General features: G+C 48.1%; 9 protein-coding genes across 9 annotated transcripts; 4 read left to right on the plus strand and 5 right to left on the minus strand.

Moving 5' to 3' along the window:
- Positions 1–386: 386 nt before the first annotated feature.
- EV420DRAFT_1269782 (microsomal signal peptidase 25 kDa subunit-domain-containing protein) lies at positions 387–1,247 on the minus strand (the record flags this gene model as incomplete). Its single annotated transcript, XM_060467524.1, has 4 exons — positions 387–638; positions 688–781; positions 828–988; positions 1,047–1,247. The coding sequence occupies 4 exons, from the start codon at positions 1,245–1,247 to the stop codon at positions 387–389; spliced, it is 708 nt and encodes a 235-aa protein (XP_060330979.1).
- Positions 1,047–3,137, plus strand: EV420DRAFT_329043 (uncharacterized protein). The gene is made up of 3 exons (XM_060481724.1): positions 1,047–1,664; positions 1,717–2,319; positions 2,369–3,137. The coding sequence occupies exons 1-3, from the start codon at positions 1,434–1,436 to the stop codon at positions 2,969–2,971; spliced, it is 1,437 nt and encodes a 478-aa protein (XP_060330980.1). The 5' UTR covers positions 1,047–1,433; the 3' UTR covers positions 2,972–3,137.
- On the minus strand, positions 3,043–4,302 carry EV420DRAFT_329033 (uncharacterized protein). Its single transcript, XM_060481723.1, has 4 exons — positions 3,737–4,302; positions 3,301–3,688; positions 3,191–3,239; positions 3,043–3,137 (listed from the first exon to the last, which is right to left on the minus strand). The coding sequence occupies exons 1-4, from the start codon at positions 3,964–3,966 to the stop codon at positions 3,115–3,117; spliced, it is 690 nt and encodes a 229-aa protein (XP_060330981.1). The 5' UTR covers positions 3,967–4,302; the 3' UTR covers positions 3,043–3,114.
- A 1,947-nt stretch (positions 4,303–6,249) lies between these two features.
- Positions 6,250–9,128, plus strand: EV420DRAFT_1270141 (uncharacterized protein; the record flags this gene model as incomplete). The annotated part of the gene is made up of 15 exons (XM_060467549.1): positions 6,250–6,327; positions 6,386–6,495; positions 6,549–6,593; positions 6,643–6,872; positions 6,926–7,002; positions 7,057–7,112; positions 7,366–7,683; positions 7,742–7,778; positions 7,830–7,876; positions 7,998–8,248; positions 8,355–8,422; positions 8,450–8,595; positions 8,648–8,678; positions 8,956–9,002; positions 9,056–9,128. 15 exons carry the CDS (start codon positions 6,250–6,252, stop codon positions 9,126–9,128), a joined length of 1,614 nt encoding a protein of 537 aa, XP_060330982.1.
- Positions 9,129–9,373: 245 nt separating this feature from the next.
- EV420DRAFT_1620499 (chaperonin Cpn60/TCP-1 family) lies at positions 9,374–11,405 on the minus strand (the record flags this gene model as incomplete). The annotated part of the gene is made up of 8 exons (XM_060475580.1): positions 9,374–9,565; positions 9,619–10,278; positions 10,329–10,477; positions 10,525–10,779; positions 10,831–10,975; positions 11,022–11,158; positions 11,210–11,300; positions 11,349–11,405. The coding sequence occupies 8 exons, from the start codon at positions 11,403–11,405 to the stop codon at positions 9,374–9,376; spliced, it is 1,686 nt and encodes a 561-aa protein (XP_060330983.1).
- Positions 11,406–11,534: 129 nt separating this feature from the next.
- Positions 11,535–13,179, plus strand: EV420DRAFT_1540217 (uncharacterized protein). The gene is made up of 3 exons (XM_060473071.1): positions 11,535–11,742; positions 11,791–12,560; positions 12,606–13,179. The coding sequence occupies exons 1-3, from the start codon at positions 11,575–11,577 to the stop codon at positions 13,090–13,092; spliced, it is 1,425 nt and encodes a 474-aa protein (XP_060330984.1). The 5' UTR covers positions 11,535–11,574; the 3' UTR covers positions 13,093–13,179.
- On the plus strand, positions 13,180–20,435 carry EV420DRAFT_1540218 (clathrin-coated vesicle protein). The gene is made up of 19 exons (XM_060473072.1): positions 13,180–13,410; positions 13,467–13,550; positions 13,602–13,825; positions 13,880–13,928; positions 13,981–14,043; positions 14,096–14,251; positions 14,309–15,022; positions 15,078–16,142; positions 16,196–16,564; positions 16,612–17,886; positions 17,934–18,165; positions 18,221–18,507; positions 18,561–18,997; positions 19,054–19,157; positions 19,209–19,334; positions 19,390–19,558; positions 19,610–19,766; positions 19,814–20,042; positions 20,092–20,435. Exons 1-19 carry the CDS (start codon positions 13,369–13,371, stop codon positions 20,361–20,363), a joined length of 6,054 nt encoding a protein of 2,017 aa, XP_060330985.1. The 5' UTR covers positions 13,180–13,368; the 3' UTR covers positions 20,364–20,435.
- Positions 20,249–22,791, minus strand: EV420DRAFT_1678734 (cytochrome P450; the record flags this gene model as incomplete). Its single annotated transcript, XM_060479182.1, has 13 exons — positions 20,249–20,749; positions 20,804–20,887; positions 20,935–21,142; positions 21,198–21,224; positions 21,278–21,393; positions 21,452–21,473; positions 21,530–21,787; positions 21,853–21,942; positions 21,995–22,120; positions 22,167–22,262; positions 22,325–22,461; positions 22,512–22,630; positions 22,685–22,791. The coding sequence occupies 13 exons, from the start codon at positions 22,789–22,791 to the stop codon at positions 20,526–20,528; spliced, it is 1,614 nt and encodes a 537-aa protein (XP_060330986.1). The 3' UTR covers positions 20,249–20,525.
- A 767-nt stretch (positions 22,792–23,558) lies between these two features.
- On the minus strand, positions 23,559–24,853 carry EV420DRAFT_1620503 (uncharacterized protein; the record flags this gene model as incomplete). Its single annotated transcript, XM_060475581.1, is given in 9 exon segments — positions 23,559–23,623; positions 23,685–23,810; positions 23,869–24,011; positions 24,058–24,215; positions 24,262–24,302; positions 24,357–24,548; positions 24,597–24,664; positions 24,684–24,724; positions 24,770–24,853. 9 exon segments carry the CDS (start codon positions 24,851–24,853, stop codon positions 23,559–23,561), a joined length of 918 nt encoding a protein of 305 aa, XP_060330987.1.
- Between the last annotated feature and the right edge of the window lie 137 nt (positions 24,854–24,990).

Raw genomic sequence — 24,990 nt, forward strand, 5'->3', positions numbered from 1 at the left:
CCAGACGGATGATGTATTCGGCGCCGGGGAGGATGCAACAGGTAGCGAAGGTGGTGCAGAGAGAATGTCCTTTCCTGAGGCGCTTAAAGATAAGCCAGACGGGACGTCCAGCTACCGCACTGCAAGAGACACGGTGATCGACGAGCTTAACGGCATACAGTTCTAACAGAAACCATTCCCTTCCTTCCTGGAGGTAAAACGATAAATAATGGCTTGTCAGACGGCTTAAAGGTTACGGAATATATCGCATGCTGTATATATGCAGGTACAAAGTCTGGCTACTAAACTGCGAACAAGAGCACATGAGATCGTGGTATAATAACAAGGCAGACACAGCAACCATACCTACACTGAGAGCAATGTTAAACGAAACGGAACCCACATCTTTACGTTGCTTTTCCTTCCATGGCCTGCTCAACAAGCTCGCCAACATATTTTTCAAACCGTTCTTGATCCATAACACCATTCTCGTCGAAGAATGCGTTGTACTCCTTCTTGCTCCGCGTCTTTCCTTTGGCAAGGAGTGATTTTCCATTACTCGTCGAGCGAACATAGGATACAGTGAGTTCGTATGAAGGAGGCTTAGATTGTTTGACGGGCTCCGTCCGTGAGGCGAGGGTTATTCGTTCTGTAACAATCTGAAAATGTGATGAGTATAGTGTTAGCGGCAGGTGGCACGATACGCACTCGCTTAGAGAACGTTTTCCTCTTTCCTACAAACACAGTATCTCCTTCGACGAAATAAGCGTAAAGGGTCTGAATGAGGGACAGGATAATGTATCTGCGTACATTAGTCTAACATACCGCAAAGATAGTGCTTCACTTACAGGCTGAGCCCCACCCACACGACTGGCTTCGAGATCTCAAATTCGACCTTGTAGCCATAAAACGCTGTTCCTGCGGCTACGAGCACACTCGACCATCCAAGTGCCAATCGTACATCTGTGTGCAGAAATATCTGCTTGAATAACTCTGGTCTGGAGAGATACTGCCCAACGTTGAGTGTCAGTTTCACTCCTTTCTATCAAGATAAAAGGTCCACATACGCGTTTCACCGCATCGTCGCAAGCATTCTTGAGATCCGTCAAATTGGAATTATTTATCTTGACTATCTCGCGGTCTTCCTGGGGTATGACGATACTGAGCGGTCCTGTGGGTATGTCTGGCGACGGTGGCAGCGATGGGGAGCGAGGTGGACTCGACGACGATGCCTCCTGGCCATTTGCTGGTTTCCTTGAGCGAGCCATTGTGGACGTCGCAGTTGCGTTGTGGCCCGGCAGCGACAAAGAAATGGAAGGTAGTAATGAACCGTGTACAAGGGCCTCGACGTGTCGTGGGTACCGCCACGTGGCTCAGCGTGGAGGCCAGCCTTTGGTTTCAGTCTTGCTTCATCCGTTCCTCGTCGCTGCCACCGCTGAGCTCGACTATTTTGAATGTCCTTGAACCGCCATATTGCAGTTATTGGCGGCGGTCTTACTGGTCTTTCCTCTGCATTTCATCTCTCTCGACGATTCCCAAATGCTCTCATCACGCTCTTCGAAAAACACAATCGTCTTGGTGGATGGGTGCGAAGCGAGCGCGTCGACGTGGGTCCGTCACAGCAGATGGTTCTAGAGGCCGGCCCTCGTACAATACGGCCCAATGCGAAATCCATTCTGGAGTTGGTGGGCAGAATTTCGTCGAAAAATATTGTGCCTCCATTGAAGAACAGGCTAGGTCCATCTCCTAGGCCTCAAGGACTCATTGATAACAGTTCCAAGAACTGCAGCGGCAGCACAAAAACGATTTCTTTATATTCCTGAGGTTGGACAAATACAATCTCTCCCTGCGTCTCTCTCGTCTCTTGTGGTATCACCTTTTCGATCCATATTACTGCCGGCGATTCTTCGCGAACCATTCAGACAAGCTAACAGGGCCTGCGGCTTGACGGACGAAAACTTTGACAGTTTTATGACTCGTCGATTCGGGGAGGATCTTGCTCGTACGCTCGGTAGCGCGTTGGTCCACGGCATATATGCAGCGGATTCCAGGAAGCTCAGTGTGCGAGCTGCATTTCCTTTTCTTTGGAAGGCTGAAGAGAGAGGGTGGGGAAGCGTCGATCTTGGAATTCTACGTTCATTTCAAGAGGAGGACGACGTATCTGAATACTTGATGGGAGATATACCTGGGAAGATGAACGGTGTATCTGTCTTTTCTTTTCGGAACGGAATGTCTACCCTAACAGACGCCTTGAGAAGCCACCTTATGCAACAACCTAATGTTCAACTCCTGGCCGATACCTCAGTCACCTCGCTAGATGTGAGTGAAACAGAAATAAAGGTAGCCTTCGTCGTCATTGAAGCCAGCATGCCTCTAAACGATTCTTCAGGTTAATAAAGGCATGCTAAAGCCTACGTATGTTGTGTCCACCATTCCACTGTCGGCTCTTCAAACACTTTTGCCTTCCCTGCCTCATCTAACTGCCAATCCATCTTCCTCCGTAACACTCATCAACCTCGTCTTCCCCGTACCGCCGAATACCTTCCATCCTCCAGGCTTTGGCTACCTCATCCCCCGTCCCAAGGATGACTATTCTCTTTCCACGCCGGGTATTCTAGGCGTCATTTTCGACTCTTGCTCCCTTTTCTCCCAGGACACGCCGACCACCAACGATTCCTTCACAAAAATTACCGTTATGCTTGGCGGTCCTCATCCATTGACAGAGGAGCATATTAAGATCCCTGTAGTGATTTCTCAGCTCGAGAAGCACTTTGGGACGAAGCTACCGGATCCGGTGCTAACGAGAACTTATCACCATGATAAATGCATACCAACCTTGACGCCGGGGCATTTGGATCGTATGGCTGAATTGAAGGAGGCATTGAAAAGTGGCGTGTGGAGAGGAAGACTGGAGGTCATTGGAGCTGGTGTGGGCGGTGTTAGTGTTGCAGACTGTGTTGATGCGGGGAAAAGGGTAGGGTCTTTATGGTAGATGTTGACGGCATAGTTAAAAAGATGTATACTAGACTTTCGTCGCCCCATCAATAGCTGGGTTAATGAATACAAATTCCCATCTTTAACATTTATTTAATACACAGCGAACTTCTGCTTTTTCGGTTGTGAATCGAAGTTTCTTTACAACAAAGTCCCGAAGAACCCTAAGGACCATTGCATGAGCTGTTGTCTCCGTATAATTTTCTGGTCCACTCACAATATTTGGACGTATATTTCACGGTGATAGGTGCAGATCCCGGTGTACACTGATTAAGCGCGTCAGCGGCTAACCATTAGAAGAGATGATGGATCTACTAAGGGACATACCGTCGCAGGCGGCTGTCCATCCCTAGTATCAACGCGGAAGACTTGAGTCGCGAGCGACCCAAGGACCCGGTCAAGGACCAACCAATCAATATCCGAGCTTCCAGTTGGTGCGGTCATGGATCCACTCCTCGCTCCGACAACAAAGGCCTCAGAGTCATGCAGTGAAGCGCTGAAATCCCACTTTGGGCTGATGCCAGAACCCGTGATGGGGTTCGTAATGAAGAAGTGGTCCCCGAGGACACGCAGTGCCAGGCCGAGCTTCGAGGGTACGTTCTCGATGCGGTGAGTATTTTTCCATGCAGCGATGGCCAGGTCTTGGATATGGCCAAAGAGAGGTGTACCAAGGAGGCAGGAGATGTCAAATATTTCGGCGACGGCGCCGACGTTTCTGGTAGGTAATTAATATGGGTACGCATGTACTGCGCCGTGAACTTACGTATAGACACCATCAGCCGTGCAGGTGTAGTTTTGTGTGCCTATTCCAAGACCAATAAATGAAGGGGCACCAGAAGGTGATGCAATCGCTGAGCCGTTTGGGAAGACGAGACGGGCTCGTGAGACGTCACAGCCGCCTGAATTTCGGGCAGAAAAATCATGGATATTAGGTGAAGGCATTGCCAATGCGGGGAGAATGGACGACAGCGCAAGTAAAACAAAGGCGAACATGTTAAGGCTAGCAATAAGGAGACAGAGACCACAGATGCAAGCCAGAATACGAGGGCGATGGCGATGATGGAGCAATGGATGGAAGATTTTATACGTCTCAGGTAGAGATCATGAAAGGGCCGTGCAGGAAGATAGAAAATGAATGTTCCGTGAATCAGGTGGCCCAGCGCTGACATAGGGCGAAGAGAGGACAACACAATCAGCAAGTCTAGAGATTCAGTGAGAAAGTTGAATAACCCCTTGATCGGCGTTAAAGGAAGATTGCCCTTGCAGGTGTTCACAAGATGTATACCAGTTACTTCCAACATTAACTGAACTGACAACTATCAAAATGGCACCACACATCAGTCGAAAGAACTCTTCAATTCAGAAAGCGTGTCATTAACATCACGATTACGATTTTTATCGTAGTTGCGGCGTTTAAGAAAGCACAACACGCAGAAGATCCTTGGCATTTGAGAAGATTCCCGGGCAATATTAAATGGTGGTCCATACTGTGTGGCACGAGGTCTTGATTCGCGAGATGGAAGCCCAGAGGATAATGGTCGCCAAACAATCCTGCCTGCCGTGCGGCATTTCTGTTGGATAGTCCTTATAAGGTGGAATCTATAGTAGGGGAACTAACGTACTCCAATGGCGGGTGCTTTATTAGCGGGCCAGGATGCGTTTCTTGGTGTTACGAGTCAAGTAGTTCAATTTGAAGCCCAAAATTCCATGACACCATACGAAGATAAGAGATTGCAACAGAGAGCTTGTCTGCCAGCCCTGTCCGAAGCCAGTTGATTATTGCTCGACACGGCAGAACTCGGTGGTGGTGGTGGTGTTACCGGCGCCAGGTCCCAATAAGGAACGAGTCCACAGCCCTGACATGGCGAACCATTGTTGGAGGTGTGAAAACAGCGCGGACCGGAAACCGATCGTGGGTGTGGGTGAAATTATTGTTTGCTCATCATCCATCGATTCATCACTTGGAAGTTACCAGCTGCCACCAATTGCGCTGGTCGTCCGGATCGAAAGTGCCAAAGCTGCCTGAGCTTTGTCACATCCTCATAACGCGTCGAATTCTTCTTCAGCTCTCCTTCACCGCCAAAGGCAAAACATCTTGCCATGGTTCCTATTCCTGTTCCAATTTCGGTCAGCGACGTGGCTCCTGCAGAGGAAGGTGCTCTTGCAGAGTTCTTCCACCAGGTACAGTTACGATCAGCCAAAAGAAAGACGCGACTCCAGGAGGTTGAGGTGGATGAGTCGCTTACGCGTTGTGTTGAGAGGATTCTTGGGAATAAGCAACATGTACGTTCCTAGCATCCTTTTTCAAAACTCAGCTTAACATGTGCCCGCTAGGAAAAAGCAGTGACAACTTGGTTGCAATATGCGTTATCCCAACCCGATCAGGCCAAGGCCCTAGATCTGGACTTAGTCAATGATTGCATTATTTTCGTCAGGTTCTATTGGCTCCTCTATAAGAGCAAACCTGACTGGGACCGTACTCTGGCACTAAACTATCTCAATGGCGAGAGGAAGAAGAGATCTGACTATATAATCGTTATTGGAGAAGCAGAAGACAGCCATCTGGATTCGGACGCGAACCAGAAAATTGCTTTCATCGATACTCTTCACCAGAGTAAAGACTTGCTCCTGCACGAGGAAAAACACGAACATACGGATGCAGAAATAGAGACACCTGGGTGTGTTTCGCCTACCGCCGGCTTGGACCAGCCGAAGCCGATCCCCGAACGAGCTACCAAGAAGCAACGTTTGCGGGTTGACCTTGCGCCGAAGATAGCTGCGGCCTCAAAAGCACCGAGTTTGAAACCAGCTGTATCTAGCTTGGACAACAAACCAGCTGAACGCGAGGGACAGCGTAATCGCACGCCCTCCAACCATGAAAAGGCTCAGAAGTCTAAATCCTCTGCCTCGCAACAGAAAGCGGTACAGATCGCATCTGCTAAGGAGAGAAATAATCTTTACGATGGTCCTACAGACCGGTTTGCCCCAGACAAACGTCGGGAATCGGCAAGAACAAATGATGACTCTTCAACCTTGGACGTCGTTTCCTCAAGAAAATCTGATCAGTATGATAAACGTCGCCGTAATCTTGAGAGTGGCTCGTCTCATGATGGTCCTTCCAGGGAAAACCCAAAGGGTTTGCACACTATTAATTCGTCTCAATTGATCAAAGTCGAGGATCAAGTCGATTATTCTCGACAGTTCGACAACTGGATATCCGATGATCCCCATGACAGTGGCCATGTAGAAGAGGAGGAGTTATCGTATGACGCTATTATGCGCCTACCGGCGGATTCGGAGCCCCCCATAGGATGTAGACAGCCTTTACCAAGGTATCCGCCCATTTGGGCAAAGGTAAGTACTATGTCACTTCTCATATGATTGAGAGCTGAGATGGCCTGTCATCGTTCAGTCTCGTCAAGAGGTGTGCGAAACATGGGACTGGTTCAGAAGCTACCAAGGAGGTGTTTACTTTCGCCAGAACGAAGCCAAAGGTTATCTGCTAAGCGCTTTCTCATCAAAGTCAAGCCTTCCCTTCCAATTTTTATGTCGTCGTTCACTGATATTGATGACAGACGTGATGGCTGGTTCCACAATGGAAAATTGATCATTTCCCATGGGTACTTAATCCTCGATTTGTATACAGTGATCTTACGACGTTTTTATCAGCGGAGGAAAAGCCGAGAGCATCCATCATACCAAAGGACATCTCGAGAAGCAAGCAGCTTCGGACCAGAACGCAGAAGACTTTTCTGTACGAGCTCTATTGAAAAATTTTCGCAACAACATTCCCGTCGCACTTCTGATTGACGACAAGTACGTTCATTTCCCGTTCAGTCTGGACGCGCGGGATGTCGCATATGCTGTGCTTGGTTTTTACAAGATCACTCATGTTTGGTGTGGGTTTTTTCGCCATTTGCTTTTGAGCGATGATTGATACATCCGCCTGCAGCGGAATTACAACCTGCGAACAATGATCGGGGACGTGTTGTTCGGTATAAATTTGCATTCCAATGGTATGAATCTCAGGTAGGGCTATTTCGGGTTTGGTCAATACCAACCGGCTCAAGGTGCAATTCCTAGGGCCAACCATGGTGGTGTTCGACGCCGGAAGACCTTCCTACTACGAGTAAGCCGAAGTATCAGATGTCACACTTTGCGCTGATGAGAAGTATGGGCAGATACACATGTGCCTACATCGAACAATCCTGTCAATCTTCCTTTGGCACGACCCAGTTCCAGAAAATCGCCAGGTAACAATTTTAAGAAGGAAATGCGGTAGTCGACAAATCTAACGTGTGCATTCCTAGTCAAAAAGGCGGTGTTTGAAGAGAAGCTGTATCTGTAAGTTCTACGAGCTCGTGTCGAGGTTCGATTAATTTTCATTGTCAGTCCAAACCATTTCTTTGGCTCGGTGTACCAAGAATGCTCTGACTGCCGACACATGTCTCCCCAAGTCTATGAGATTGGATGGATGTGCCTTCAGTCTGAATGTCGACGTTTCTGGGTGATAGATACAAGCGATGCCGTTCTACTTGAGCAGCTGAAGTACAATCCTGCCTTTTTGGAGCTCCTTCCCAATCTCACGTTACCTGTCACTTTGAGTATTTTCCCACCTTCACCACCGTCGGTCCTCGAGAGTACGGTCACCACAACCGAATTATTTGCTAGGGGCTGGCACTGTACGAAATGTGGTCGTCTATCTTGCAGGTTAGTGACCTTGACGTGAACTCCTCAGCGGCTGCGGCTGATTGCTACTTATAATCAGGTACACGTGGCAGCTCTGGGAATGTGCTCACTGTAAGGTAGGTTTTTACCCATCTATCGTTCATCTGCATCGTCACAATCCGGAGCAGAATTCCCTCCGTGTTCAAGGGGCGATTCAGCACGCTCGTGATTTGCAGTCGATACCTCTTAGCATCAAACGGAGAAGCAGCTCAGGAGATAGCTTCATTCCTCCAGATTCATGTCGGTATTCCTTGCATCTGAGGTGTGATACACTCACAGCCATATTAGGGGTTGAGAGGAGAAAGCAAAAAATCTTCCATGATGGCGATAGATGCGGGACACTTGAAACTTTCGTTTTTCCTGATGACGCGTACGCTATTTTCCATGAAAGACGACAGGATCTCATGTTTGAATAGAGGTTTTGTTCATCGCATCAAAGGCTGCGGTGTTGGCATGAATCAAGAAGCAAACAAAATTTTCATCAAATATCAAGAAGAGGCGATGGAAGGCAAACTCTTATTTAGACGTTGGCCACTGCGAGCAGTGAGTTCCTCGGTCCTCGACTAGTTGAGATGACAGCTGACAGACGCTAGCACCAATGTGCGTCTCTATAGCTTCCTCGGGCTAGCTCTCACGTCTTTACTCTCTGATAGGCCGAGGTGAACTGTTGACTCACTACTTCTCTCAGAATAGTAAGTGCACATTGGCCATAATTTTACCTGTCTAAATGAATCAACAAGGTGGAGAGCCTTATCAATATGTCGGCGGAACTGAGAACACTGTTCCATGGGATCAGGCTCCTTCGGCGGTGATTGAAGCTAGGGCGTTGATGCAGCATCGCATTAAATTGGCTCTCGATGACACATGCGAATCCGAATTCAATGAGGTTCTGAGGTAACGTCTATTCCTATTCGATACGATTCCTACTTCATAAGAAATCCATCAGCGCTGCTTACATGCAAAAACAAAAAATGGCGGTACGTGATCGAAGATCTATTAATATCGGCTATCGCGGACTGATTTCATCACTAATTACAGTTCCACAGTGACAGCGAGCGGGGCTTGGGTCCCACAGTTGCAGGTCTATCGCTGGGATCTCCGGCTCTCATGCATTTCCGCAAGTTGAAGCAAAAGCGTCGCAAAGCCGTACCTGAGAACGAAGAGAAGACTGATAAAACAACAGTCTTATCGTTAGTGTTGAGACACGTGAGTTTGAACCCTCGGTGTACAATCTTGTAGCTATATAACACTTAGGGCGACATTCTGGTCATGCAAGGCGCAGATATCCAGAGATGTTACGAGTACGTTCCACTGCCCTTTGCACTGGTCATTGGAAACTCACTCTATCTTCTAGACATACTGTCGAACCATCTAACTTCCGCATTGCAGCGACTGCCAGGTATATTGCCCCGAATACCCTGGCCTAAAGCCTGTATATATATCCTCCAAGTTCCATATATCTTGTAACGTCTGTATGGTGTGTGTAGAAGTAGTGCCGTATGCTATGTGATAAAATTATCGACCATTCCTATGTCAATGATACTGGCCGTCTGCAAACATGTATTTCAATGCATACAAGTTACCAGGGGACTTCGTTTTCTAAAATTTCGGAGCTGTGCAGTAATTAGAGTACATTATAGTCAGTACATTTCTACACGAATAACAAGCGTAATCAATCATCCTCATCCCAGTTGCCAGCTTGCTGAGGGATTTTAGGCCCTCCAGCCGGTTTACTCATGATGATACTGTCAACACTCAGGACGGAAATGGCGGCTTCTGTTGCCAACCGAATGGCCCACGTCTTAGCTCCCAGAGAATCATAGATCTTGTATGCGGTTGACTGCAAGGTGCCGTCAGTTTCCGCCTAGACATGAAAGTATAAGCGAGCGATCTCTGGCAAAAAAAAAAAAGACAAACCTCGACATCTACACCCCAGGCTTCGCCACCGTCCTCCTCATGCTTCGCCCAAAGACGGCTGAGCACCTCGTTGCCCTCAGCCCCGCCAAGAGCATTTTCCGCCAGTGTCCGGGGTATCACTTCGAGCGCAGCAGCATACCGTTTAACTGCATGTTGTGCAAGACCTTTCAAAGAACTGCCGTATATTTCCACCCTCTTCGCAAGCTCCAGTTCTGATGCTCCAGCTCCTGGTACTAACCGAGCATCTTTCATTAAACTTTTGATCACGTTCACACCATCATCGACCGCCCGTTCGAGGTCGTCAAGGTGGTTGGAGGTGGCTCCCCGAAGTACGATAGTCGCTGTACGCGATCGACCGCCAGGTGAGCGAGGGTCGAAACCTGCATCTTCCTCAGATAATTGACGAAGCACAGTTACACGGTCACCGCCTATTTCGATGGTTTCGAAGATGTCGACATAGCCCGCTTCTTCGGGGGTAGGCGCGCCCATGCGAGCCAGAGGGGTAGCGTTGACTACGCGACATACGCGTCGGAGATCAAACTTGGAAAGAACTTTGAGAACAGCGATATTGAAACGATTGAGGTAGTGCAGAGCAAGTTCTCCGACACTTGAGCCAGCGATGATGACTTGAACACCAGAATCGGCAATTTCTTTGAAAATCTGTCCTCAAATGAGTGAAGCGAGAGCTAACGAGCACTAGAAAAGCATACCTTTTCGAGATGTTTCTCCTCTCCACGAGTAAAATTGAGCATTTCATCGGCATTTTTGATGAGAACAGTTCCTTTGGTCTCGGATTGGGCAACATCCAATGCTGAAGTGAATACGGCAACTTTAGCTTTCGTCGCCTTTTTTATCATCCCTGAATTTTGGTGAGCTATGAAGACGGAAGAGAGCCATTGAGCTCACCCTCTGGCTCTCGACCGAAAACCATTCCTTGTACGACCTTACTTCCTGCAAGACTTCCACCCATTATTTTGACGACGCGCACATTATCCACATTGAAGTTTTTGGGATTGGCAGGCATAACGGCAAGGGCAGCTTCCGCAACCAAGGTTGATAAGGTATCCTCAAATCCATACTGTTTCGATGCAATTGCGGGTTTGAGAGCCGATGCCAGTGTTGATTCTGTCAAAGGTGAAGGGAGACTAAAGGTAGACAGTTCTATGATGATCATTAATCGGTAAGCCGATGGAGAAAAAGTAAGAAACGCACTTTCAAGCTCTGAAAGTGCCCGAACAGATGCAAGTTCATAGCCTTTAATTATTTCAGACGGATGTAGGCCCATAATGAGCAGATGTTCGGCTTTCTTGAGGAGCTCCCCGGCCAGTATGATCACCATATTTGTCGCGTCGCCCATCTGTCCTTTGGTAAAGAAAGATCTAACTGCAGAAAAGAGAGCACACCTCAGCCTCCTGTGCTTGTGATGCCATGACCAGAAGTTTTGCAGCAGGATGAATGACTTCGACCTCTCTGATAATCGTAGCCGCATCCGATGTCACAAAGAGCCTTCCAAGGTGGTTGATGATCAACTTGTTCCTTCCTAAAGTCCCTGTGAGCATCCTTCTCAGATAAGTAGAATAACAGAACGCGCCATTTGGACCAAAACTCGTCCTTACAAGGTCTGATAGCTCAGAGACAGCCTGTATATTTCGGAGAACGGCGTCTTCGATGCCTTGAAGTTGCTGCGTATGGTTTCAGTATAGAGATAAAAATTTATCTGAGTATCCCACCTTGTATCCATCCTTGAAGAGCTGGATATTGTTCGCCTTGGGCACTTTCAACGACATTTCTTAAGCAGGAAGATGAACGCGTCGGAAGTGGAAAGAAAGTCTTTGTTTGGCTGACGCTTCGACGATAAACAGACGGAATTGATGACGAAGTCTAGCAACGGAAGCTTCTGCAAGGTTCGTTTCGTACATATCCTCCATTGCACTGTACTTATCTTTTTCTGGAGCCATGGTTCTAGGGATTCTCGATGCGGTCATCAACTCTTCGTACTTTCCTAAAAAATATGTACCACACATCGTTACCGCCGCCGCATCACTGGTCTTAATCCGTGCTTTTTCTCAAGGGCGTACTACGGACCGCGACCGCGACCTTCACGCGAGGACAATATTGGTGACGGTGCGTTGTCAAACCCTCCTTTGAAAACCATAAACTTAGTATGAATAGGGAGGATTTACGTCGCTGGGTTTGACTCTTTTACAGTCGCTCGCTCAGCGGGGAGCCCACATCATTGCCCTGACCCCGGAACCAGTAGAGTCTGCAGAGGTCACCATTCTCATTGGATTGCTCCGGACCTCAACCTCCAATGACAACATATATGCAGAGCAGTGCGACCTGTCTTCTCCTTCGTCCATCCATGCGTTCTGTACTCGTTTCATGGCAGGGCAGGACCAGCGGCTAGACGCGCTGGTCTTCGCTCATGAATACCAACATCTAGGCTCATTTGAATTTCTATCCCCGCCTACTGCTGAATTGCAGAAAGAACGCGAAACTAGATCACTGGCGACATTCCTTCTGATCACCTTACTTCTCCCTGCACTTCTAGTCGCACCTGTGGAACGTGACATTCGTATAATCAATGTCGTCAATCGATTCTATGCCGCCGCGACAAACAGCACATTCAAGGCATCCTTTTCGTATTCCGCGTCACTTCCAAATCCATCTAAATCAATATTTCTCGCTGAAGGCACCCGTGCTTTGAAGACTTGCATTCTAACGCGCCATATACAGCGTATTTTGGATGCCCTTCCGTCCGCCCAAGTTCCCAAGACCGATACCAGTAGTAGTTCAATACCCGTGATCGATGCCAAGACTCAGAAATCGAATATCGTAGCTGTTAGCGTGTCTCCTGGCATCAGTAGAGTGGATACTATCGCTCCTCTTCTGCATGCCGACTGGACGGGAAGATTTGGCTGGTCTTACCTGGGAGTTGTCTTGTGAGTGATCCTACAAAATTTTATGCCTTCTCTAATGTGAGCAAGGTATCTCCTGTTTCAACCAATACTTCGTCTTATTTTCAAGTCACCTCTGTCCGCAGTTCAATCTGTTTTGCATGTCTTATTTATTCCGACGCCTTTCAAGATCATTCCAAGGGCAAAGCAGCCCAAAGATAAATCAGATTCGGTGATTGAAAAATCAGTCACAGAGATGCCTGAGGAGATACTCAAACCAGGATCTTTGTATGCTGAGTGTGCCGTTGTGCCGCTCAAGGTGCCAACCATAGACCACCCACCCCCGCCCGCCAAGGAACAGAGCTCTAAGGGAAAGGGAAAGGGAAAGGCCGAAGAGGAGATGATGGATCTCCCGGATGACGGGGAACTTGGAGGAGAGGCAACGGGTAGGGCTGTGTGGGAGGCTTATGAAGCGGCAGTGAAGGCATGGCAAGAAGCTGAACCAAAGAAGCCGGCCAAACAGGAGGACGAGAAGCCAGGTAGTGGAGTCTCTGAAGTAGAGACAGAGGGTCGTTGATCACGAGCTGTTTTGTATATTTATTTCTCCGCTATTCGATGTTGGACTTTGTGGGCGCGTGTAGGCGCAATGTTACTGCATGTCACACATAACGCATGAGCCGGGTAGCCGAGAAGCCGAATCTATTGGCTAGCACCGTTGTCGGAACCCGTTGTCGTATCACGTCCTTCCAGTTTTATTTCCTCCTCTATACTCCGGGGTCGACTCTAACCCTCATACAGTTTTTATAACGTCGGTTCGACTCCAGTAGGATTCTGGCTGGTCGTCATTGTTAGGATGTCTACCGAAGATGGTGTCATAATTGAGGATATTCAAGAGGTAAATTTTCTCCCGCCAAACTCCGGATTCAATCATTTATTAAAACACGCCATTAGACGGAAATCACAGAAGAGCATGGTGAGATGTATGTATTCCAATGGATAGCGTCGACGGAGAAGAAAATTGCGGAGGCACCTCTAGTACGTCGTCGATTTCATCCTGCCTTATGATATATACTTATTTTTCCGCAGTCTACTCTCAAGGCAAAGCAAGCAGATATCGAAGCCACGCTGGTGAAAATTATCACTGCCCCGAGCCCTTTCCCGGCTCCAGGACGCGCTATCCGCAATGTTGTAGCACGATGCCTCGTTTCTTTGTACACCCGGTCAGAGACGCGGACGCTGTTTGACACCATCCAGGCCTTCCTGAAGATCGTCGGTGACTCAAAGACAGCAGATAGAGATCCACACCGGATGTACGTGTTGCCTTCACGGTTCTATTGATTGAAAGTCTTACGCCAGGAAAACAGAGCGGCGCTGTACTGTGTCGGCGAAGTGATGCTCGCTTTTGGATCGCAGGTGCGGGTGTGGTTCCTTTTAGATGATTCTTTACTGAAAATGCGAATCGCAGTTCATGTCTTTTATGGCCGAAATCGCAATAGTGACCCTGCGCCTATCGAAATCTTCTTCCAATGTCGGTTTGCTCCAATGTCTACTTATCCACTGCTCAACATATACTTCTCTAGTCTCCATTACTGCGCTACCATGCTATCTTGGCACTCCGCAAATCTCTTTCCTCTGCCAAGAGAGCGGTTGCAGACAATACAGTCAAGGATATCATCAAGCAGATGCGGTCTGCCTTGACTGGTAAATGTCATCCCGTTCAAAGGGCATCTGCAGAGGTTGGTGTTCCTTCTCCCCCTTTCTGATGATAGCTGACTTGACGTCACCATTATTAGGTGCTCATTGTGATGTATTCCGGCGATAATCACCCTTCCACAAGCGACATTGACACCATCATCGCTCTCAGTGTCCGAAGTCTTGAGCACGCGGATCACGCTACCCGACGCTCTCTTTCCCAGCTGGTCGGGCACCTTTTGGCTTCTACCCAGACTCCAAGGGTGGTCCGGAGCTCTGAACCACCCGTTAAGAAAAGCGGGTCCGAACTTTTAGACGCCGATTCCACAACGGCAGGCCACGCTGCTGTATCTGAAGTGATGAAACCCCTTCTCACCCCGACAGAAATGCTATTGCACCTGTCGATGCAATATAATAAGCCGAACTTCTCTCGCAAGTGCCGCATAGGGCTGTTTGATTTTTATGCAGCACTTTTCATAAAGCTTGGAGTCGCTTTCACTGAGACCAACTATTCTTTGATCGTTTCTCATCTCATGGCGGAGATTGTCTCCAGTCCACGGAGTCGAAGCAGTCGCTATGAGGTCTTATTAGTTCGCCGATTAGTCGAGATTTTGTTGAGAGATCTAATCGGTGTTCGTATGTTGAGCGAGCAGGGACAGATAGGCGCTATCCAGGAGCTAGCTAGTTCTTACCTTAAACGGTGGCCCGCTTTGATGCCAGGTCAGACAGCGCCTTCTTCCGCTGTTTTAGCTATTGTCTTGCGGGAGGTGGCTGGGTTATTACAGCAACTTGGGAACGCCCCGCCTCCGGTGCAGGTGTGTTTTTCTCTGTTCCTTTCCTGACCTTGGTGTTAATCCTCTACGATGACAGGATGCAGTAGCAGAGCCGTTGGTGACATTACTTGCCCATCCGAGCTACACTATCAGGGTAAATGCTTCATGGACTCTTCGGTGCTTCTGTTCCTCGACGCCTCTACGATTACCGAAGACAATCATCACTGTCTTCGAGCTATTGCAGAGAGACATGACCGCCATCCTATCTCCGGCTGCTCCTTCCGACATCAACTCCCGATCCCTTGGACACGCATATGGTTTATCGGCACTGGTGTCAATCATACCTGAGCGCCCGTTGTATGTATCTTACGATGTTAGCGCAAAGGTCCTGGACATGGCCATTCAATTGCTCAAGCATTCAGCCGAACATGACGTCAAGATTGCAGGCATTGAGGTGGAAGTTGCATGGACTTTGATAGCATCTTTGATGTCTCTTGGACCAAACTTCGTCCGAGCCCATCTTCAGCAGTTGCTAGTCCTTTGGCGGAATGCACTCCCTAAGCCAACCAGTAAGGATGTCGTGGACAACGCTACACGGCCCTTGGAGGAGTGGATGTTTCTTTTGCATTTGCGTGAAAGTGCCCTCGGTGCTATTCTGTCGTTCTTGAAGCACAACTCCACAACTCTGGTGACCTTAGATGTCGGGCGTCGGATTGCGATGGTCCTGAGCAACGCCCTTTTGTTTGCGAATAATTTCATAAATCAGAAAGTCGATGACGGGACCGATACTCAAATCCCTGGCCCCCAACCCAAGGGTTTGACGCTCAAGGGACGAGAAGCTTTGCTGCGACGGCGCGTATACGAATGTTTCACCGTTCTGGGCTTCTCAAATATTCCAGAGGCCACACAAACAACTCTCCTCCAATCGGCTGTCACGCTCTTCGCGAGTGCCGACGGATATGCGGGATCGTCTGTTCAGGCCGCTATAGCGTCATCTTCAGGCACCTTTACCTCGGTCTGGAACAGTGTAGACGGATATGCGTATGGCGTGACGTTTACCGAAATAGTGGATCATGGCGATCTTGGTGCACATAGTGATTCTACAACCGAAGGAAGGGATCAGCTGAATCGAGATTCCATTGAAGCCTCAATCGACTCTTTGGTAAGGAAATGTCTGTCCATATAATCTGTCATTTGCTCATGTTGACCTGCAAGCTTCGTAAACCGATCTTTGGCGCGCGCGAACACGACAAACTGACATTATGTCGTTCCCAAGTAGCAGGCGAAGCTGACCAAGAACCACCGCCTCCAGCCACAGCAATTGTGGATGCTGCCATTGACCTCTTTGCTCGATTGTTGCCGCTCCAGGATACGGCATCGACTGCACGGACAATCACGCAGCTGCTTGAGGCAGTTCGTTCTCCCAGACTGGAGAAAAATACGGGTCGTAAGGCTGCTGTCACAATCAACGCCACAATTGCTTTAGCGCTTACATTACGGAATGCAACGACGTCTCACTATCGCCAGGCTCGAGATACTTTTGGTAGTAGCCAAGTGACAACCCTATTGTCTCCATTTTTGAAGGTGACTTCTACTATTAATCAAATGACTGAAAACCTAACCGTTTACAGGAAACTCTGGTTGATGGAGACCATGTTTTGCGTTCCGCCACCAGTGAATGCATAGGTCGTTTGGCAAGCTTGGGAGGTACCAACTTCCTCACGAATCAGATAAAGCAGCTGGTAGATCAGGTCGTCAGCAACCGAGACCCTTACGCTCGTGCCGGCTGCGCTCTTACTTTCGGCGCTGTATACACTCATGTAGGAGGACTCGCCGCTGGTCCTCTATTGAAGACAACCGTGAACGTCCTCATGTCTCTCAGCAATGATCCTCATCCTCTGGTTCACTTCTGGGCACTGAACGCGCTGGCACGAGTTATAAATGCCGCCAGTTTGGCATATGCACCGTTCGTGTCGAGTACTCTGGGAATGCTTCTCAAAATTTATCTGATGGATTCCCATGAGTGTGAAGGCGGTTCACTTTCTAATGCCAACCTCAGTGGTGATTATCCGGCGTATCCAGTGGTCTGTCAGATCATCGATGCTGTTATTACCGTCCTCGGCCCTGATATACAGGAGTTTTCAAAGACCAGAACTCTCGTTCTTAACCTGGTACACGAGTTCTCTTTGGAAGTGGATGAAGGCACTCGAGTCGAAGCTATAAAATGCTTCCAACATTTCCTGATGTTCGCTCCCGAACATGTTGATATACCCGATTTGGTCAATCATTTCCGCGGCTACCTATCTTCAACATGTCGACCGTTGAAGGTCGCGTCGATTAATGCACTTTATCAGCTCGTGCAGAAGGATGCTTTAGCTATGTCTAAACTCGGCGGAGACCAGCTGGTGGAGAATCTCTTCAGCATGCTTGATGACGATGCATCTGTCGATGGTGTTCGAAGCGTCATTACAAGTTGGCTTCATCAAACGGTTGTCTACAATCCGTCTGCATGGATCGACCTATGCCAACGGATTATGTCTCGAACAACGGCGTCTCAGCAGGTGGCTGATGCTGCAACGCGACAGAATATGCGAGACGACGAGGGTGAATCTTTAAGTGTGGGTATAACACAAGACGGAGGCGACGGCGTGCGCGCACATCTTACGTCACGTTGGAGGACTCAATTGTTTGCTCTTCAATGCTTGCATCAGATCTGTTCAATCGTTGCCGAAAGTGGGAGGAAGGAGCATGTAGATGTTATATTTGCTCGCGCTCAGGGAATACCGACGTCTGGTCTCCTGATCTCTCGGGTAACGGATTTAATCAAAATGGCCTTCACTGCATCCACGGCGTATGTAACTGAAATACGAATGGAGGGACTTGTTGTCCTGCGTGATGTTATTCAGGTGCGTTGACGTTCTAATATGAAATCTATGTGCTTAAAGTGAGTCAGATATTCGCGACATCTCCCGACCCTGCGTTCGAGGACTCCCTTCTTTTGGAGCAACACCAAGCGCCTATTACTGCTGCACTGACGCCGGCGTTTTCCGCAGATTCAACACCAGAAATTCTAGCCTCTGCAGTTCAGGCTTGTGCAGTATTCGTTGGGTGTGGTGTAGTGAAAGACGTCAATCGAATGGGACGTATACTGAAGTTGCTTACAACTGCTCTCGAACAGTCGAAAGGTGAGGCGTACAGACTGGTTTTCTTCGGCTTCTGGCTCCAGCTTCTTTTGTACAGATTCGGGGATGGTGAAGCTCGGAGAAACTGCAGAACTAAGTCCTAATGCTTCCGCTATGCTGAGAATATCGACGGTATCCGCATGGGCCGAACTTGAAGTCTCTAGTGCTCGGCAATCCTACCTCAAGAACGTTGTAGACCCTTATCGAGCATCCCTTGCGACGCTGTGGGTGGTCTCTCTTCGAGACTACGCTAGCATTAGGATCGACTCGGAGTTCCTTCATGATACTTCTTCAGTCGCGTTGGACTCCACTTACTCAAGTCTGGGGAAGGAAGTACTACTACCGGTGCGTCCACTCATACTGAGATTTATACGACGCTGAAGTACAAACCTATAAAGTACTATGCACAGTCTTGGTCTATTATACTTCAAGCTGTGGCCACTGCAATGCAGGCAAATGATCCGCATATTCTCTCTGCTATGCACGGCCGTGAAGGCAGTGACACCGCACTTTCCACAGTGAATGGCAACAGCCATGAAGAACCCTCTGCTCTGTTCTTCGTCATATTCGGATTGGCGTATGAGGCACTCGTGTCCTCCGCTGATTCTAATTCAATGGATTCTACTCAACAATCTACAGTCCTAAGTGCGCTAATGGCTCTCAAGTGCCTCGTCCTACCACAGTACGCCGGTAAGGCCTTGATGGAGCCAACAATCTTCGACGAATTCATCGCTGTCTGTTATCGTATGGCTATGACTGAGACAGCATCTATTCAAACACATCTTATTGAAGTACTTTCCGTCTTTGCCCTTTCCCAAGAAGCCTCGGCTGACAGGTAAGAAATTGCTACACTTGGAATACCTCTGCATTAACACGTCAGTATGGCCTCAGTTCACCTGACACCCTCTCTGCAAACTCTCCGAAAGCACATTGTTTGAGGACATGCTCTTATATACTTAGGCATACGACATCTGCTTCCCAGGGCCCTATCATTCGTAAGTTATCTGTTGAAAGTTCTATGAAAAGCAAGTTGAATGCTCTCACAGAAGGGGATATTGCGGATCGCATAAAGATGATAACCGCTTGCTTTTCCGCCTTTGGAAACATTGCAGCATCCCTGAATACATCTCAGCGAGAAGACATACGCGGTGTCGCCATTCTTCTTTATAGTGGTATGTCTAATCGCCTATTCTCTCATGAAAAAGACAGCCGAATGTAGCGATCCAGACATGCTCAAGGATGAATCGTCTGAAATCGACCTTGTTGGCCCTACCCTTCCGTGTCTCAAGGCGTTACTAGATATTCCTATTTCGATGGCACGGGACTCGAAGGATCGATATAGCCGTCTAGTGCATGGCCTCATATCTGCTTGTTTGCTTAACATCGATGGCATGAGGTACGTGCCTTAGGATATACGCCTCGGATCTATCCTTCAACGTTTTCATAGAGGACGACAAGGGTTCATATCGACCAAGAAAGTCAAGAACAACCTATTAGCAGCCGTACTCATATTGACCGTAATACCACCGACTGTCAAAGTTGGGCGAGCAGTTCTCGAACATGCTTGTTTCTTGATTTCCCAGAAGCTACTTGATGATGACGAGGTAAGCATGCACGTTATGGTGGGGAACAATCTAATGTTGTACATCAGGCGTCCTTGACCGCTGCCCATTGTGCCAAGACTCTGATGCTCGCCTCCACCTCGGGTAACCCTGTGCTTCGTCAGTGCGCTAAACTTTTGGTCCCTAGCCTAATAGAATACATTGCCAAAATGGCGCCCCTAGCGAATGATGGATCAATAAAGGAATCTCATGCGGTGGCTATCGGCGAGGTCTGGAAAGCGTTTTCATCCTTCTTTGCCTCTGTTGGAGAAGAGCATCGTATGTCTCCTACTGATTTACTGTGTACGAGTGTTTGATCATGCTCTAGGCTCGCGATTATTGGGTGTTATACTACCCACGATCACTCTTCTCCTCACAAACACTGAAGCACCACCTTCGCCAGTCGTTACGCAGAGCATTTCACAGCTACTATCATATGCGACGTCCTCTCCAGCGGCCTTCAAGGATGCGGCAGGGAAGCTAGAACCATCATCTCGAGAGCTACTAGAACAGTCGGTGCGCCGCGCAATCGGCGGCAATGCCGCATCGGCAAGCGGAGCTAATGCTGCCAAACCCCAAATATCCCTACGATCTTTCTAAGTAGAGAACTGTACCAAGTCACAGATGATGTATCGCTAGTTATTCCTGGACATAATCAAGTTATAACATACTTATTTGCGTGCGTTCAAGTTCAACAATAGGCGGCCCGTCTGTCACATTTGTACGGACGATGCTACAAGTACTAGCAGAACTAAAAGTTTGTCACCTGCGACGACGAAATAATGCCCTGGCTCCGACTGGCAGAATAGTAATGCCAGGTGACCATTCAAGAAGGATCCTTCTCTGCTCCTCCATGCCTTTATCACGTAAATCGTGTGGCACCAAGATCTCAAAGTTTCGAACAATATTGGCAATGAGACAAAGTCCTTCCGTCATAGCAAATCGTTGACCAATACAGCTTCTGGGTCCACCAGCGAAAGCAAAAACTTCCCAATACCATTAATGAATGAACCCATCAACGAGCTTGAATAAAGACGTACATGCATCGCGGGGCCAACGGTACGATTCTGTATCGATAAACCGTTCGGGCTTAAACTCCTCTACGTCCTCACCCCAATGTATCGCTAAATTTTTTTAGACAGATGGAGCATATGATCCATAGGAGACTTACGATTCATATGCAGCCCGAAGATATCAATAATTAAAAGACTACCTTTTTCAATGGCAACGGGAAACTGTTCGACATTGTAAGGTTTACCCTCCGGAGATTTCTTGAATCGACGAGCAGGGATGATGCTATTTGCCTGCGCCAGCTTTCCCAGTCGAGCTACCGGGGGAAACAGACGTAGTGTCTCTAAGAAGACACTATTAGTATATTCCTACATAATAGAGCTCGTCAAGTCAATAATATCCTGAGGCAAAAGAAAAAGGTACCAATGCGGTCACGGATTCCTTGTAGCGCTTCGAAACAAGGTCAATGTAGTAAGGAGACAGCACAACGGGAACAATCTTACAGGAGCCGCTGCGCCTTCTGGCCAGAATCTGGATACCTCTTCATAAACTCTACGCTGAACATCAGGGTACAACGCTAACAGGACCATGGCAAAACAAATTGTATGCGCAGTCGTTTCTTACAGAAATTTTAAGCTCTCGATATTCTTATTTGTCAGGCACAGAAGGATGCTCACCATGACCTGCTAAAAGGAAAGTCTGACGGTGTAGTTGGCAATAGTGTTCAGTGATACTGATGAGGGAGAGATGTTCACCAGCGTGTTGGACAACAGCTCATCGTCCGTCAGGCGTTTATAATTCAAGTCGGCCTCTTCAGACATGTTGGCCTCAACCATGTTACGCAACAACGCCGCATCCATATCCGCCGCCTTACCACTGGCAACCCAGGCACGGGCAAGAGATATGACATCCAGCATGTGAAACTTCAGCGCCTCGAATGAGTCCCTTCGTTTCCTTGAGAGCAGAAGAGATGAAAGGAAATTGCACCCAGTCAGAAATGTCATAAATAAAATCTGGGGTCAGAACTTTTGGGAATGAGATGAGATACTGCCGAGGTCACAGCGGGCCGAAAAGCGACCTTGTGGCCAGGAGGAGGAACTGCTGCTGCATCTTCGCTCCAGGAAACTCGCCGTCCGAATCCCGCGGTAGAGATAACGAGAAGAGTGAACTATAAAAAAATAATCATGAGTGAAGATCAAGTTTACAAATTCAAGATCCACCTGTGTAAGATCCTTTAGCAAGTCGACGGTGCATTCACGTGCAATACCTGATATTTTGTTATCGATGTCAGCAAACCATTCAGTTGCAATTCGCATGCTTTCGCTCCACACGAAAGCATTATTAGTCTAGGTTTGCTAAGCACACTTGTCTGTCACCAATAAGCGCGCGCACCTCATTAAATGCAGACTTAGCAACTGCACGATGTCTTTTCCACACAGCACCTTCGGTACTGACCATGTTCTGGCCGTAAATATTGAGTATTTCATACTATAAATCCACATGTCAACGGAGGTTTTATCGGAATCTCACTAGTATATCATGATGCTTACTGCTTCGACATCTTTAGTGAAAGTCTTTCTATCAGCGCTGACGATTCTGATGGCGTCGGCGTCGGATATCCAGAATGTGGGGATAGCGTTCCAAAAAACGACAGAACTCAGACAAGTGGTTCCAAACTTGGCGAAGACTAGAGGGAAAGATATGTAAAGGTTGACCTCGACTGGCTTAGTAACGCACCTGAAAATTTCGCATAGTAATGTCCTACTTTGCCCTGAGTAGGGAAAAATGGCCCGGAAACAATCGCGAGCGTCCTGAAAGGATTTATCCACAAGATAGCTGCTCCAGGACAACGAGACCTGACGAGAGTGAGTCGCCACACTGAGACCACAGTAGGCGATACATGTACACACCGTAAGTTATCCCTGATACGCGACGCGACGAGCCATTTCTTCCCGAGGATTTTCAGTACCCAGAGAGTTAAGAGCGCAAGGACTGGGATGGGAGATATCGCGACCATGATAAACTGCCTACAAGGATTACCCGAGCCCCTCATCATGAGGGGAAAAAAACAACAACACCATCTAACTTACTCCGTTTAGCTTCCATAGCTTCCATGATGTGTGATCCATCCAATAGGTCTCTCGGCTTCGACACGCGGAATGCTACCGGTGTGGCTGTGCTCCCTTAATGAAATCCAATTTCAACGCTTCAAATTTCGATACTGAAGCATACGAAAGGCAGGAAGATGATTTAGAGCCGATAGGATGGATGAAAAGCGCGAGAAGGTATAACTATAATGTGCAATATCAGATATCCTGCTCCTCTGAAATACGACGCTACCATGGATACATAGACCGAAACGATTTTCTTTGATTGATGCAGAACTCGAGAGAAAGTTCTTTTCCATGTGGTATTTTTCTAGATTCAGTGAATCTCGTACACGGGGGCAGCGGTATGCAGTCACGCGATATATAAGGAAAAAAGAGATTTACACGGGCGTCATTTAAAATTTGAGCTCACCTTAGCGCGTCCGATGTGCCTACCATGACGGCTGTCGTATGATTGCAGTTTCGAGACATGAGCGGTGAGCATCCCGTGAGAGAAGACCATATATATAGACAAAAGCCCTATTGGTCTTCGCCTCAGAGACGCACTCTCAAGCTCAAAGTGCCATTACCTTGGAGTATCTCCGCTAACGTCTGTCGACCAGATTTGATTGAATAGAATTGAATTTGGAAAGATGAGAACAAGACGTCGCACTTTAACAGGAAAAAAGGTTCCTGATTACCCTTGGAAAGCAACACCTGTTTTCGATGATTCTGCGAGGCCTCCCCCAGCGAATCCCGTTCCTAGAACAGATCCACATTATTCAATTTGGTCCAGCTTGCGAATAACGGCAAAAACTTTTACCTTCTCTTTTTAGTTCTATGACATCCTTCTCTGACAATTTGACATCGCAAACGATACACTGTTGGGAAGGCCGTACTAATGATTCAGTGCATGTTTTGCAAACCACATGACCACAGGGTTTCATGACTTGGAAAGAGGTTCAATGTCCATAATATAGAGCCAATGCGAATGCGAATACACTCACGGAACATGAGCATGCTGTTAGACAAGATCTTTTTGCAGGACGGGCACATCGGCTGAGATTCATCATTCTTTCCAGCCGTCTCAGAACCAGCAGATTTCGTCTTGGAATAGAAGATGAATTTGACTGGAATGAGATTCTTCAACCTGCGAGCCGTCAGAAGGAAACAGCGAGAAGCGTACAATAACGCACGCGATTGAATGAGCAGGATTCCCACCCCTGCATGTAGTCTGGAGCTTCACGTCCTTGACGGTCTGAGGTGGCCCAACAGATGAATAGGTAGGCGTCAAAGATGGTAGCCAGAAATCTGGTAGCTTGTTCCGTAGGGCTGCCGCCTGTTCTCGTTCTATCTGTAGCAAGGGCTGCTTCTTCAGCTTCTTGAGCAAGGTTCTCGACCTTGGACGAATCAAATGCGAATTTGCGCTTGGTTCCCCGGCCTAGTCTCAGTCATCGTCGGCCTAGAGGTACAGCAGACACGATCAAAGACTCACCGTCCTCTTTTGACTCCCCAGCAGACGTCGTCCCTGTTGCTGATACAGCCGCAAGCCCCAACTGGCCCTTTTCAAATTCCAGAATAACCCGTTCGCGCGCTGCTTGCCTAGCCCGCTCCTTTTCCTCCTCAGCCTCCTTCTTCATCATTTCCAGTTTCTCTTTCTGTCGTTTGATATCCTTCTTCTGTGTGACTATCAATCATCAGCCCGGTTCGAAGATAGATCACATATTGCGCTCACGGAGGTCAGTGTACACGCATTCTTTACAGAAAAGATGCCCCTCGTTGCATGACAGAGGCTCCCGAGCGCTGTTAAGGCATAGGGCACAGGAATCGAAGCGTCCGCATAGACTCATTTCCGAGGCGTTGCTGAAACACTGTCAGAAACGGAGAACGGGTAGTATCCTGCTCTACCTTTTTCGTCCCGTAGTCGAGCTTCTTATATTCGGCGTAGGAAAATATTGAAGATGCTGTATTGTTCTTGCTGTGTTTCGTCATGATCGCGCACCTAATCGTTGCAGTCTTTGTCGTTGTATCCTTGGTATAGAAACGAGGATTTCGATGTGCTCTGTCGAAAGAACGACGTGGTTGTTTAACAAGTTGTTCAATGGTGAGCTTGCAGTTGAATCACGTGC

Source organism: Desarmillaria tabescens, assembly GCF_030435595.1.
Source record: "Desarmillaria tabescens strain CCBAS 213 chromosome Unknown EV420scaffold_16, whole genome shotgun sequence".
In the NCBI taxonomy this organism is placed as follows: Eukaryota; Fungi; Basidiomycota; class Agaricomycetes; order Agaricales; family Physalacriaceae; genus Desarmillaria; species Desarmillaria tabescens.